At 42.5% G+C, this 15,232-nt stretch overlaps 1 protein-coding gene across 1 annotated transcript in view; it reads left to right on the forward strand.

Moving 5' to 3' along the window:
• Positions 1-15,232, forward strand: part of CAMK1D (calcium/calmodulin dependent protein kinase ID) — a 240,535-nt gene that overhangs the window by 184,210 nt on the left and 41,093 nt on the right. Inside the window, exons 4-5 of the mRNA XM_068401072.1 lie at positions 2,835-2,973; positions 7,379-7,505. Of these exons, the coding sequence (XP_068257173.1) occupies positions 2,835-2,973; positions 7,379-7,505 (266 nt within the window). The remainder of the gene's footprint in view (positions 1-2,834; positions 2,974-7,378; positions 7,506-15,232) is intronic.

Genomic DNA, 15,232 nt, shown 5'->3' on the forward strand with positions numbered 1-15,232 from the left:
TTTGTCATTTTAATTAAAAAATTTTTGTGGAAGTATACTCTCTGCAAATGTCGAAGGAGACAGTCCTTGTGCAGGAAAGCATGTGATGTAAATCAGTATCTACTAAAGCCTTTCATCTCTTGAATATAGCAAAAGTAACTGTATGAAATTACAAAACAGCATGCACTGCATTTTCATGGGGAAATGTGCTGTATTCAGTCATATTAATTACTGCGTGGGCTCAATTTTCAATGCAATCAATCCACAGGAAACAAAAGGGCTGCAGGGGAAATATAAAAAGACAGTCAGTTAATAGGAGCCATATTTGATAAAACTGTATCTGCCTTCAGTGGCTGGCAAGGCAGAGGTGCGTCCATTCTCCCTTGTCAAGGCACGCAATGGGTCAGGCTAAGGGTGTAGGGCTGAGAGGGGCTTGGAGCTAGAGAGTGGGTAAGATGAAGTAAGTTAATCCATCCCCTCGAGTGAGGAGGGAGATGTTGGCTGGCATGGCAGGAGGACACTTAAAGGTGATGTCAATGAGGTGGAAAAATTGGTAAGCGCTGTTTGGGAGAATCACCTTTAAATTCCCCGCAATAGATGTTATAGAATGAATCGTAGAATGGCTTGAGTTGAAGGGACCTTAAAGATCATCTAGTTCCAAACCCCCTGCCACAGGCAGGGACACCTTCAGGTACTGGAAGGCTGCTAGAAGGTCTCCCTGGAGCCTTCTCTTCTCCAGGCTGAACAGCCCCAACTCCCTCAGCCTGTCTCCATAGCAGAGGTGCTCCAGCCCTCTGATCATCTTTGTGGCCCTCCTCTGGACTCGCTCCAACAGCTCCATGTCCTTCTTATGTTGGGGGCCCCAGAGCTGAACGCAGTACTTCAGGTGGGGTCTCACGAGAGTGGAGTAGAGGGGCAGAATCCCCTCCCTCGACCTGCTGGCCACACTTCTTTTGATGCAGCCCAGGATACACTATATATACATCCTATCACATATGTCCTATCATATATATATATATGTATATATAGGAATACAACTTCTGTTGTGAGAAACTAGGAAAGAAAGGGTTTTAATTCAAGTTTTTCTGTGCGTTGTTCAAGGTGGCATCTCAGAGCAGGTTGTTGTGTGATGGCACTTCTGCCAGTGCAGGCTGTACCTGCCATACTTCCTCCCCTGCTGTGCCACGAGTCATGGACTCTCCATTTCAGTATGGTACCAGGGCGTTTTCCTCGCCCCATGGTCAGCCTGGCACTGCTGTACTGGCCCCTCTCTGCCGGCAGCAAGCAGCAAGCCCCAGGGCTGTTGGTACAGCCAGAGATCTCCTGGGTGGACTTCAGACCCCGGGTGAACTTCACCTTTACTGCAGAGTTTCGGTTTAAAGACAATATTTCCGCAAGCTGTTTGGTTTGTTTGCCTAGTGCTTAATAGGGGGATTATCCCGTTTATTTTTTTTCTTCCTAGATTGCTTTTCAGTTTCGAAGTTGAATGTGTTCATTTTTAGCAGTAGCCTTCTCTTCCATTCAGGCTCCAAACTTCCCCAGGAAGTGACTTCATGGCATTATTCAAGCAGATTATGGCTTGGAGTGGCTGAATTACCTAGTGTTCATATAATGGCAAGCTCCCAGTCCATATGCATTTAATGACTGTAATCATTTATTATTTTCCCTTTATTAGGTTTGTTTTTACAGAAAATTTTACTGTGCTATTTATGATATGCTAAGTGGTGCAACTTGCTGAAAAAACATATCGCATACATTATATTTTTTAATAGGTTTTGCTTGTTAAAATGGAAATCTTTTATTTACCCTAGTAAAGCAGTTTTTTGCTGACAGTTTTATTATTTCAATTACTCAAACATTTCTTTCCTCTTTTGTTTCCCCAGATACTCCTCCAGGGAGTTTTAATGTGTCCATTCTTTATTTAAGATTGGGTTCAGAACGTGTTATTTCTAGCAGGGCAGAGGAAAAAAGCGTAATATAAAAGACATTAAATAGTGGGATGTCAAGGTTTTATTTTCTTGCCTCTTTGAGTTGTGGAATCATTTCCCCATCTGTGTCATCTGGTGATTAATTGCACTGATAATCTGCGCTGCCTCATCAATAACTGTCTGCTACCAGTGCCAGGCAGAGGCCGTGCTCTGCCTAAAGAGTTTGTGGCTGCTGATAAACGAGCATATGTGTATGGGTAAAGGGGGGGACCTCTGAGAGCATTTAAAATTGCCAGAGACCCAGAGTCCTTTAATGAACTAACACTCTACAGGTACTGGCAGTAACTACCGTATGCATTTCACTCGCTGGTGGGGAAAGAACGGGATCATTCCTCCAGGGCAAAACACAACCTTTGGTCGGTGGAGTGAAAAGTGAACCCCAAGGGCTCATGCTAGGAGGGAGCCTGACAGTCTCAGTAGGCCAGCACCAGTGGGAAGGGCAGACCAAATTCACCTAGGCAAAATTCACTAGGGTGGGACAGTGTGGAAACCGGTGTCTGCTCCCCTGGCTCTTGCTGGGGTAGAGTTGTGATTTCCCTCTGCCAGTTCTAGTGAGTCTTTGACCACTCTCTGACGTGTGATGGATTTTATTGTCCATTATAGTGTGACTATTTCTGGTTTAGTTCTGTTACTTCTTTTCTTCGCCCCTTGCTACTCTTCTTGTCTCTGAGGCAGAGACCAGTCCTTGGACTATGAAGAAAACAAAACCAAATGCTTGTTGGGACAGTGAGAGAGCCTCCAGAGCTCCAGACAGACATGTTCTTAGACTGCCTGTGGCTAGTGCATGGCCTTGACCATCCTTTAACAAGATAGAAGGCACTGTGTAAAGCATGTCCCCACACTTCTGCATCCCGTCGTGTTTTCCAGAGTGTCTGGGGGAGAGCTTTTCGACCGCATAGTCGAGAAAGGGTTCTACACTGAGAAGGACGCCAGCACCCTGATCCGGCAGGTCCTGGATGCTGTCTACTACCTGCACCGAATGGGCATCGTGCACAGGGACCTCAAGGTACGAGCGCAGTGTGACTCAGTCCTCCAGGCAGTGTTAACGAAGGTTGCATAATTATGTGAGTCTAATGCATGAAAATCCAGCCTCTCCTGGGACTGGCTGTTTCAGTAGGTTTTTACCATAAGAGGGATGCTCTGAAGGCTCCATATGCTCCCATTGTAATTGGTTTTAATGAGGACTTGGCAATCAATGCTGTTACAATTGGAGTTTTGCACATATCATGTGGGGGAAAAGTCATTCATTAAGACCCAAAACATTACATCAAGGCAGGAAACTCAGCTGGGATGTAAGTGCTTACTGCTGTAAAGTATCTTGCAGATTTGCTGTGCTATATTTACTTTTACTTAATAATAATTAGTGACAATAAATAGTGTGGGAAAGTGGAATGATTTCCTATCATGCTATTTGGACCAGTGTTTTTGGAGACAGTGTTAACAGCAAGTATTCTTCTAAGGAACATTGTGTGCCAATGTGATTTTTAGATAATTTTTCTTTTAGCTCTATTGTGTTATCACATCAAAAACTCTCGGCTTTTCTGGCAAACAAAAACCCCAAAACATTATTTCTGTATTGTTTCCTTTGTAGATCTTAAACTGCCATTAAAGTAAGCAGAAAGCCTTGGATTTCATAACACACAGCTAAACCTCTCCATCTTTAGTATCTGAAATAAAAAATTAGCAGACGGCATTAGAAAAAGATACAAAGGTCAAAAGAAAACTGGGGTTTCAGTTCCTGAGCTAATTAATTCTATCAACGTTTACTGCCAGAAATTAATAATTCAGTGAATGACATAACACCTCTGGCTGGTTGTGTTTTGGAGGGGTGCTCCAAACAGGAGTTGCCTTGGGTGTTGATGCTGTAGCCTTGAGTTGTCCCCAGGTAAAGACAGTGGAATTTGGCTAAACAGGTCATCTTATGTAAAGGCTTAAAGAACATTAATAGAGTCAAGAACCACAAATAAGGGGTTTTTTTTCTTTGTTTTTTTTTTACTTTTTAAATACAATTTTTTTGTTAAATGTATTTTTAAGTTAATTGTATTTTTAATACAGTCTAATATGAAACTGCACGTTTGCAATTTTTGGCAAGTCCTCTTAGCGAAGGCTGTAGCGCCAGAATTGTGACCTCACTGTTTTGCCTTAAGATGGATGAAAAATTGTAGTGATGAGAGATACTATTTAGTTGCTTTTTATCTCCTCCAAAATTAGTGCTAATGTGTAATGCTGTATGGTGTAAAATAATAAACGACAGGTTTGTTCCCACAATGTGATGCAGCAGGGCCAAAACAGAGTCCATTACCAGTGTAACCACCAGCACCACAGTTCTCGAAGGTGGAGCAGTGCCAAGACAGGTGGACACGGCCTTGTTTTGTGAAAACCTCAATGCAGACATTTTCTTCTGCTGCTCTTTGACTCCAGATGTGAATCTTTTAGCTGCGTGTGGGCCATTCCTGTGGGATTGCAAGCTTTTCCACAGCTTGCTCCTGCAAGGGGACTTGCCTCAGTCCTGGACACCTCTGCCAGAAGTGGGCATCCTATGAACTTCACTTTAAAAGATAGCGTAGAATAATAAAAAGTAGAAATATATTTTTTAAAGTATTGATTTGGCACATTTTTAAGGCAAAACCTTGAATCCACTGAAGGAAAATATACACTGATAACCACAAATAATATATCCTCCTCAGTGTTGGGCAGTTTAGTCCTAACAGTCCTGAAAAAGGGGTTTTCTGTAAGGAGGCACTGGTTAGTCTTCCGTCTCCTACAGTCTTCACGTGTTGCTCTCAGTTCCCATTAGTTTCCTGCTCTTATGCTGAAGCACATAGAAATATTCTTGTATTTATTAGAGTTCCACCGCATTTCAGTATGGAAGTGTTGTTTAGTATTGTAACACAACCAGCTTTCTCCCAAGTTCAATTTGTAGGAAATAACTTCAGTTTTTTTCTGCAGCCAGAGGTTTTGGAGGGAGGTCTGAGTCCTCTTAATTCAGATATTCAATTGTACGAGCTCTTAATATTCCTGTTTCTATAAATTAAAGGAAGGCTATAGCTCCCACTTTAAAACGGATTAATTTTATTTAAAAGTTCCTATAATAAAATATGAGATCTGGTAAATGGGAAGTGGATTCGTCTACAAATTACTTTCAGAGTTTTTGTAAGGAAATGCTGAATTTAGATCAAACCGACCTTCTCCAGTGGTATTTTGGGGCAAAGACTAGCTCTTTTTCTTTCTTTTTGTTTGCAAGTCTTTGTCAGTACCGTATCAATTGTTAAAATGACTCATAAAATACAGTATATGAGGAACACCTGCTGTGAATTTCTGTTAGCACAAACATACCATGATGGCAAAAATAGGGATATAATAGGCTTTTTATGATCTCAAAATATCAAGATAAGTGCAAGTTTCGAATTGTGATCCCCCAAAATGAAAGTCTGGGAAAGAATCCACTTCATAAAATACAACCCCTGAAACATCTATAACAATTATTCATTGTAATTATGTGTTATTCAGATACCAAAATAGTACTTGCTGTAATTGGGAAAAGCAGATCTGTGCTCTAAGTCTCTAATCTAAATAACGCAGCAGCAGATAACAGGAGATGGCAGCAGATGAAGTCCATGGAAGTCTGGGATGTACAAAAGGACAGAAAGGCTCAAGCAGCTCTGCTTGGTACAGAGCCACCTCATTAACACTTTTTGAATTAACCAGCTTGAAGAACCAGAGTTCTTTTAAACGGGTTTTAAACAAGTTCACGTTTTAAATGGGTGGGTTTCTTGGCCTTGCTAAATATGAGTAAGTGAGGACCTGAGGTAAGTCAGAAGAAATTGTTGGGAAATAATTGTCTTTCCCTTAATACCAGCCCTACCAACCCCTCAGCAGATCAGAAGTGCACTAGTAAAAATCAGGAGTAACTCCAATCAAGGGCAGACCACGGCATAAAACTAACTCATGCAGTGCCTGAAAATGGTGTCAGCATTGTAACAGCCAGTTAAAGCACTGGACTTATAAGGTATCACGAGAAAGAAACATAAATGGTACAACTTCATAATTATTTTTATGAACAGAATAATTTCCCTTTTTGCCTCAGTCCCAGCTGGCTCACAGCTGTGCGTGCAGATTGTAGATCCTCTCATGGCCACTGTGTCCCATGGATAAAGCCATCGCTACATGGCTTCAGGCTGGGGCTGGGAAGCCAGAAAGTTCTTTAACCTCCACTCGAAGCTGAACGGGAACCTCAGAGTAGGATGGAGGTGACGTCACGCCCCGGTGTTTCTTCATCCCCCCTTTCCCCAGAGCAGGAGGTTACAGGGATGGAGGAGGGAAGACAGATGCTGGTGCTGCTGCACTGCAATTGCTCCTCCTTACAAATCCAAGCTTGGATGTGTCCCAAGGAGTTTGATGATGCTGTGTGGCTGCAGCTGCTCCTCGCCATTTCCTGAAGCACATAGCGGGCTGATAGACAAAATGTGTTGCGTGCAGGTGGGCATTTGTACCAGCTGCTGGGCAAAAGTCTACACCAGGGTTATGTTGAAACATTGGGTATCCATCACTTCTGTAGATTAAGACCTCAAGGTCTGGGTGATGCACCCCATTACCACCAGGCTGTCAGAGTGCCAGCAGATGCTGGACCTTTTTGCAAGCCCAGCTATTAAGTAGAGGAAGAAGCGTGCTCTCACAGCACCTAGCAAGAGCTTTGCTGTGTAGCAGTAGCACATTCAAGACATATGGATGGAGGACTATGCTGTAGCAGATGGAGGTTGGTTGGGCTCTCCAACCCGCATGACGTTGGTATAAAGTCACGAGGCTTTGTGGAGTGATTCTTGTTTTCTCTCAGCATAAACAAGTTGCTGCGCTTAATGTGACATTTTTTCCTAATTGGCTCTAACTAAAACATCCTTGCTGCAAGTCTGTTAACTGTAAAGGCATTTCCTCTCTCATAACAGTTTATTTCCAGTGGAGAAGATACAAAAATTCTCTAGTACCTACTGCTTCCCTTTTTTCTTTTTTTAAATGCTGTATAAAAAATTTTCACTACATTACCTGAATTTACCATATTTACTTGCCTTCAAATGAATCCCCCTGTTTTATCACTCTGAAATAATGATATGTCAGACACATCTCACAAATAAGGGACGAGCCTTAGCTCTTATTTGGGGTGCCAAAGGAGAAGTTTGTTATCCTAGGAAAGTTACTCAAAGCTCGAGGTGTCAGCTTCTTCCATTAGTTGCCATACAGGAGTCTGGAAAGGATCTCCATGTAGGTTGCAAGAGCAACTTTTTAGGATTTAGGGTAGCTAAATTATATTAGTGTATGATGCAACTAAGGATTGTATTAAATGCAATGCATCAGCCAACAGACATTGTTGCTGGACTCACGTATTCAAAACCCATTTTGTTTGTTCTCCTCTCTAGCCTGAGAACCTGCTTTACTATAGCCAGGATGAAGAGTCAAAAATCATGATCAGTGACTTTGGATTGTCAAAGATGGAGGGTAAAGGAGATGTGATGTCTACAGCCTGCGGGACTCCTGGCTATGTCGGTAAGAGGTTTGGTTATGTTGTCTGTCCACTCTTCCCAGCTGCAATTCAGACACATAGTGAAAACGAAATAATACCTGTTTTCTAGTGCCGCTCCACAGTGCACAAGAGATTTTACAGACATTCATTAGATTTCAGAAGTTGCTGGTGCTCTGTCTTGTGTGCTTTTCTCCTTTGAGTCTTGCAATCCAGCCCTGGGTCTGTGGGATTCGCTTTCATGATTTGAATCCTTTGCAGAATGAGTATTCTCAAAGATACTGCCTGTAGCTAAATCATGAGCATGTGAAGAATAGCCTCAAATGTATTGATTCTGCAAGCACCTATAAAACCAAGAAGCTTTACCTAACATAAAGTATTTGGACTTGATGATCTTAAAGGTCCTTTCCAACCAAAATGATTCTATGATTCTATATTATTTTAATCATAAAAGATAGCATTTGCCAAATTCCGCTGATAGAAAGCAGTAAAATGAAAGAGCTACATTTATTCAGACATGTTCAGTACTCCTCTGTTACAACCATGTTAAGTTACTGACTCCTAGGTATCAGTACACAAAAGCTCTTTAGTTCCTCGGGCCTTCCCAGGCGGTATCGAGTTGTTTCCTATCATTTATTCTTTGCTCCTCTGTCCGTTCAATTGCGATTGTACCAGGCTACTGATTAGCAGTGTGTTTGCCAGCATCCTTTTAAAGAACTTAAAGTAACTGAATGTGAGAATTATATGGCAGGTGATGACAGGGTCTTATGAGTCTTATGCGGAGCAGCTGAGGGAAATGGGCTTGTTTAGTCTAGAGAAAAGGAGGTTCAGGGGAGACCTTACCGCTCTCTACAAGTAACTGAAAGGAGGGTGTAGTGAGGTGGGTGTTGGTCTCTTCTCCCAGGTAACAAATGATAGAATGAGAGGAAATGGCCTCAAATTGCACCAGGGGAGGTTTAGATTGGATATCAGGAAAAATTTCTTCACTGAAAGGGTTGTCAAGCATTGGAACAGGCTGCCCAGGGAAGTGGTGGAGCCACCATCCCTGGAGGTATTTAAAAGACAAGTAGATGTGGTGCTTAGGGACATGGTTCAGTGGTGGACTTGGCAGTGTTGGGTTAATGGTTGGACTTGATGATCTTAAAGGTCCTTTCCAACCAAAATGATTCTGTGATTCTAGGGTCTGTTTGAGCAAACACTATTTGAAGGGCCCGCTTCGTACATGAGACGGGTACAGCAAACCTGTGCCTCCTACGATACCAAGCTAGACAGCTGAGATGGTAAAATTAGTCTCTGGGGTATCCATGAAATCCAGGAAACTAAAGTGACAGTGGCTTCCCCAGGGATAGATTTGTCTCACATCTTTCCAGTAGGAAAGACCTGATATTTTCCAGCAGTCAGAGAGAGGCTCCTTTTGCTTTGCCTCTGCCACTTCACCTGTGTTTTCATAGCTCTGATGATACCAAGGTATGAGAATTCAAACAAATGATGCAGTTATGACACAGTGACCCAGATTTGTTCCAGAAATACCTTTTTCCTGGCATTATCTTCACGCTGCACAGGCACACTCTATCCTGATAACATCAGGAAAAGGAACAGACTTCTTCGGTTTCCCCATCATGAAGCCATCAGCCCATCGTTTTTTTATTTTAAGACATATGAGTCAGGATATGCTCTGTACAGCCTGAATAGCTGTCTTGTGTAATCACACCAGACTGGAAATCTTCCAAAGCACTAGCAGGAATTGAGCTGAGACAGCAATTTTCATAATTTTTGCTGTCAGCTCTTCTGTCCTTAATTAACATGTTTTATTTTGTTCTGAAGTGGGCACTGACTAGAATAAGTCCGTGAGATGCAGGGAAGCTCAGATGATGTTTGCTGAAGCGCTGATGAAAATGAGGGTATGTGACTGCTTGGGCACTGAGTGATCTCATATGGCCTCTCAGCGTAGCCATTTACATAAGAAAACTTGCTTTTTTGGAGAGGAAGCTCTCGGAGCAGTGTGATAGGAATTGTAGTGCTTTGAGAGATGTTTGAGAGCTCTCATTACTCATGATCTGGGCACTAATAGCTACACAAGTGCCTCCAGGCCTGTTGTTACCTTACTGAATGCAGGATTTACTCATCACGGTTCAAGAGGTCACGACCGCTTATTTCGGAGGTGCTGACAGGAGTTTTTCCCCTCTCACACAAAGAAAACCTCTTTAAATATTTGTTCTATTTCTTTCTTGCACAGGAAACAGCTCCTCTTAATGCAGCTTTTTTTTTTAATATAATTGGTTTCCCAGATAACATTTTCCAAGGACATAAAATTTTTGTTGTCACTGTGGTAATGCCCACAAATGGGCCTTCGTGAGTGCTACACCTGATGACATGGGTTCTGCATACATCCGCATCCAAAAGCTTTCATGACTTCCAGCGTAGCTCCAATTTGCAGCACCTGCCTAAAATGTCCTTAAATAAATATAAGAGTCCTTCCCCCTAATGGCACAACACAAATACGTGTTCTTGTCTGGGTCAGGGGAGACCCGGGCCACAGTGCTGGCCCATGAAGTGTCCTCTCTGCCAACTTTTTTTTGGGTTTTTTACAGCCATTTTACCTAGCATTGAAGTAACACTTGGGGATCTATCACGTACAATGCAATTCCTGGTGTTTTTCTTTAAAAATATGTAGAATATCCCATTTTCTAAGATACTATGAGGATTGAATTATTTTTGTCAGTTTAATCACTTTTCTTTTAAATTACTGGAAAAAAAATTAGGCACATTATCACATGCCAAAGACATCAGGGCTCAGTTAAGAAGTCACTAGCATCTGCTACTATTTATACTTCTTTATCTCCAGAAACAGATCCATTCGGATCCCACTGTGCAAGGTGCTGGACAAGCTTCTGACTTGGTAGCAAACCTGATCTTCACTCAGGTCTGCTGCCCTTTGCAAGTATTTGCAAGAATGCAAGGCCCTCTGTCATTTCTATCTATTTTTTCTGATTAGGATACACTTTCAACTCTGCGTGTTCCAATTTTCAACTCAGCTTTTCTTAGTTTCAGCTCCAAGAATGGTGGTACCCAAGACACTAAATTCCTGCTTATGTGGTTCAGAAACTCATTGAATAAGGGAGGGTGTAATTAGGGAGGGAATATTCTTAATAAATATCAGTTTTCATTCTGAAAATCAAAGTATTACTTATCAAATTAGAGTATACCTAAAATGTGCATAACTGGTAGTGCATTAGTACATTAGCTTTTAAGGCTCTGCCTTGCAGAATAAATCACTGTTAATGGTTCAGAGATCTCATTCTTTCAGGAGTCTTGTCAGAGATTTTTGTCCTATGGTGAAAAGATGAGAGTTAGGACAATTTAACCCAGTTAGACTTAGTTGAGGCACTTTTGTTAAGATGCAAATCTAAATGTTTACTTACTGAAGAGGGGGTCTGATAATGCAACCTCTTCTAATGAAAAGGTCTTCCATTTTCTTATCGCCTTGGGACTCATCTCTCTCCATGTCTTACGGAAGGAGTCTAGGTGATGAGCTGGGACTAGACACACAATTTTTAGATAGCACCTAAATTGGGTAAGATGAGGCAGTTTGTGTGGCTCATTTCATTGCAAGTCAGGTGTGTGGACTGGCTTTCACGGATCCCACCCCATCTTCTAGACTGGAGAAGAAGTGGTGTTTTCAAAACCCTGAGCGATCTGTGTGACTGTGGGCAAGATCTGTATAAGCCGTTAGCCATCTGTCATGGGCTGCTTGGCTTGAGACTGTTTATAGAACTGGATTTTGATGAAGAGGGTGTTCGAAACTGCCTGAAAATGAATTACCCTCAAGGTGTGTCAAGTTGGTCACTCACCAGGAGGTGACTTCAGTCACTCAGCAAATTCCTCTGAAGAGATTTTTGGCTGTTTGGGAATTAGGTCTCACTGACTGACTTTCCGTGAGAGTTGGTCTCTCAAAAGCTTTGGTTACTTCTGCAGGTGGGACTTAGACTTGCAAGACGCTTATGAGCATTAAAAACTTTGGAAAAAATGTCAGAAAGCCTGTCTCAGGCAATCTGATCTCCTTTTGCAGAAATGCTGTATTATGAACTGTGTTTGTGGTTGGCTAGTATCTTAATCCTACTGAGATTTAAAATTCTTGCTCTGAGTCCCAACCCAACTTCAAGTACAATTTTCTTGTATTTCCCTGTCGTAGGGATTGGGTTGGACCCTCTACATGTTGTTGGTGCCTGTACACCCCACCTCACTCACTGTTTTTATTCTCTGTGGTGCTTTTATGAAAGGTCATTTCACACCTTTCAGCTCTGCCAGAAATCCAGTAGCAATTTCAGATCATACCAAAGCCATGCGTCTCTCTTAGCCCTGTACAAGACCAAAGCATTTAAGTAAGCAATAGATTTCCATGTTTAATTTTGACTTATTTGGTATCCTTTGAGTCAAAGGTTTGAAAATATTCAATAAGCCTTTGGAATATCCTTATTAGCAAAAAGCAACCCCAGGAGTTGTTTAGGCAGTAACATGAGTAATAAAGTAAAAATAAAGCGTGGGAACTGCTCTCACTGAGGTTTGCTCAGGCACAGGCTCGTGACGGTGTGATCACGCAGCTCTATTGCTGTATTCTGAAATGAGGTTTGATTGCGTGTGGTTGTAGCAGCATTACATCCCATGATGGCTATCTAAATCTGACTCAGCAACATGAAATAGGGACAACAGGAGCACAAGAAGCCAGCAGAGCTGCATGAAAACTCTGCTGTCCTTCGGAAGCAGTCCCAAAGTGCAAAGTCTTGGCCAACCAGAACTAGATGAACACTGGAGGACTGTGTGAAAGAGGGAAAGAATTGTTTTCATCCCAGGAATCAGTGAAAGAGGGACTCTGGTCTCATGGTAAAGCTGCTCCATATGCCTCTTAGGCTGTTTGCATCAAGAGGAAGATGCTTTGTATGGTGGCAGGGGAGCTCACACTGCTTTTGCACCGTCTTTGGCTTTAGGAGAGGGGCTGGGTTGGCCATCCCTGCATCCAACCATCTTCTCAGTGGTGTGGGGTTGTTCCTCTCTGTTCATCTTCTTGAGGTGGTACCTTCAAATGTCCTAAGCAATGGGGCTGGCACTATCTCCCTTTTGTGTCCCTTACAAACTCTGTCTGTTATTCACCTTTCCTCTTAGATTTCATGGCCACCTTGTACCTGCACAGCCCATTCATGTTTCCCTCTCTTTACTTGCAGGACCTGCCTACATGATGGAAACTGGCACTAAAATAGTTACCAGCTGAACTACTGGTCCTGGCTTGCACCAGGCCAATTTGCTTGGCCAGTTGAACTGTGTCCTTGCCCAGCATAAGCAGGTCCCTGGTTATTTTAACCCTATTTAGATCTTTTTGTTCCTCCCACATTTAGAGCAGCCTGCTGATTTCTGACTCCTATGGGTATCTTCAAACCCATCACCCTTTGTTCAAATGCCTTGTTCCTTCTGGCATGCAGCTTGTGGGAAGCCATATAAACCACAGAAAATAGCATTAGACTGAGTTCTTGTGGGACAGCAAAATCTGCTGGGAGTAGCAGCATCATGGGAGTGAAGGAGAATCGCTTTTAAGTATGAGGCTGGTATGAAGAACAGGCACCCTCATGACTTGTAGAGTTTGTTCAACAGGCTTAAAGTATCAGAGCAATCCCCATCACTTGAGCTCTTTGCAAGAACATGGATTGCTGTTTTTGGCATCCAGCAGCTGCATTTTTAGGGATCTTATTAGCATAGCTGCGCTCAGTGGGGGTAATGACATAGTGCTCTGAAAGGTTTCCAAATGTTTCTGTTCTGTACCTTTTCTTAAAACCTCTGTTTGAAACAAGCTCTTTAATTTTTTCTCTTATTAAGAACAACATATAACTAAACAAAGAAAGCCCTAACAGTAAAACAGCAGGTCATCTGGCCTGGACGTGGAGTGCCCTGGGAAGCACACCTTCACCTACCTGCAGGTGGGATGAGGCCCTGGCACCATTACCCAGCATTTTACTGGCCACATGTTGCTGGTAGCAATGCTGACTTGGCCTGAAACACAGTTTCTGGATGTGGAGGAAGGGCCCAGGTTTGATTTGTTGACTTCTCCGTCTCTGGCTGACTGTTGTGTAGCATTTGAGCCCGCAGTGATTCCCTGGGGAGATGTGATACTGGAAGCTCAGCTGGCATTTCCCCAGTGCCAGAAATGGGAGCTTTGATTTTCCTGTTCCCCTTACTGCTGTTTTGTCTCCTCAGCTGTCTGTGTTGATCCTTTAATGCCATCAGCTCTTGGATTTTTTTGATTGCATCTCCTGCTTGTGCCTCTTGGCACTGATCTACCATCATTTCTAAGAGCACCTCTAACTTGTTTTTCAGCTTATTAAATATTTCCATCTTTTCCATATATCAGGGACAGATGATGCTTAGCTATGTTCTCCTGTTCCTGTTGCATGTCTGCTCTTTGGAACAAAAAAACAAAAGCAGTCACTTGGCTTTAAAATAATTATTTAAACTTCTTGCCTTTCTTCATTAAAGTTTACCAAAGTTGAGGTAATAACCTCACATTTGCTTTGGCCTTGATCCTGCAGTCTTCTTACCTGCTTCACAGCCACCATCCGCAGCAGCACTTGTCTGTTCTCAGTGCTCTTCACTCCTTTAAAACAGAGAGAAATGCCCCAGCACAGCTTTGGTGTGTTAAGAGGGAGAATCTTTATATAGTTCACGTCCCCTCGTCTCAGATTTGTTTTCTGTTATGTTAATGTGGCATATCTGTATAATGTCAGGAGCTCACTAGGATTCTTGGTGCTCAGGAGCTATTTGCATAATATTTTCTTTGGGGGATATAAGATGTATAATGTCTACCAGCCTTGAAAATTATGCAAACAGGAGCAGACAGTCAAAGGTAGAAGAGATAAGTGAATAAAATATTGAGAATTTGGAAGGACTGGAGAGTTGGAAGACATCTAATCACCTAAGGACGGGGGAAAATGAACTCCCTTCTTCAGCATATTTTGTCACAAAATTCAGTCACAAGGGGTGGGACAAAAAAAGGAAACAGTCTCACAAACCCTTTTTGATGCACATTTTGAAATAAGATTCTTTTTAGAAGAAATCTTGGAGGCAAGTTTTGATTACTCAGGAAAGAAAGAATCAGGTTAAGGGACACAAGGGTTGTCTAGGAAGGTTGTCCTGAGCAACTTTGAGGTACAACTGGTTTATATAAGAAAGGTATAAATTTGCCAGACTCTGCCAGCTTGCCAGGTTATCTGGGAGGCCGTGGCAGGCCAAATAGGATGGCTCTCCAGTGCTTTATTCTTTTATCCCAAGCTCTTCTTCAAATTCACCCCCACCAGACTGACTAGCACCAACCTGACACACAGATCCTGACCCAGCTGTTGGGAAAGGAGTTACCTTCTGGGCGCCAACTGAAGATGCCTTTTATATTTCCACAGCTTTGTCCTTTCTTGTAGTAAGAACATTTTAACCTTTGTCTTGACAGACTATAGTAGCGTGCCCATGTCCTCGAAGGAGTAAGGGGCTTCTTGGGAATTGGGGTGCAGGTTTCTGCCAAGCACCTAGGGCTAGGTTAGGAGCCATCCATGCTAGGTACAGTAGAAAGAAACCTCCTTTGGCGTGTAGTGGATAGGTGTTGGAGTATTCACACATTACAACAGTGTATTAGGATTAACAATATATGAACAGAACAATCATTTTAATTTCTTACGCATGCAGTAGTCCCAGTTGGCTGGATGATTTAAGATTGGGG

This window comes from Nyctibius grandis, chromosome 5, assembly GCF_013368605.1.
Source record: "Nyctibius grandis isolate bNycGra1 chromosome 5, bNycGra1.pri, whole genome shotgun sequence".
NCBI classification, from domain to species: domain Eukaryota; kingdom Metazoa; phylum Chordata; class Aves; order Nyctibiiformes; family Nyctibiidae; genus Nyctibius; species Nyctibius grandis.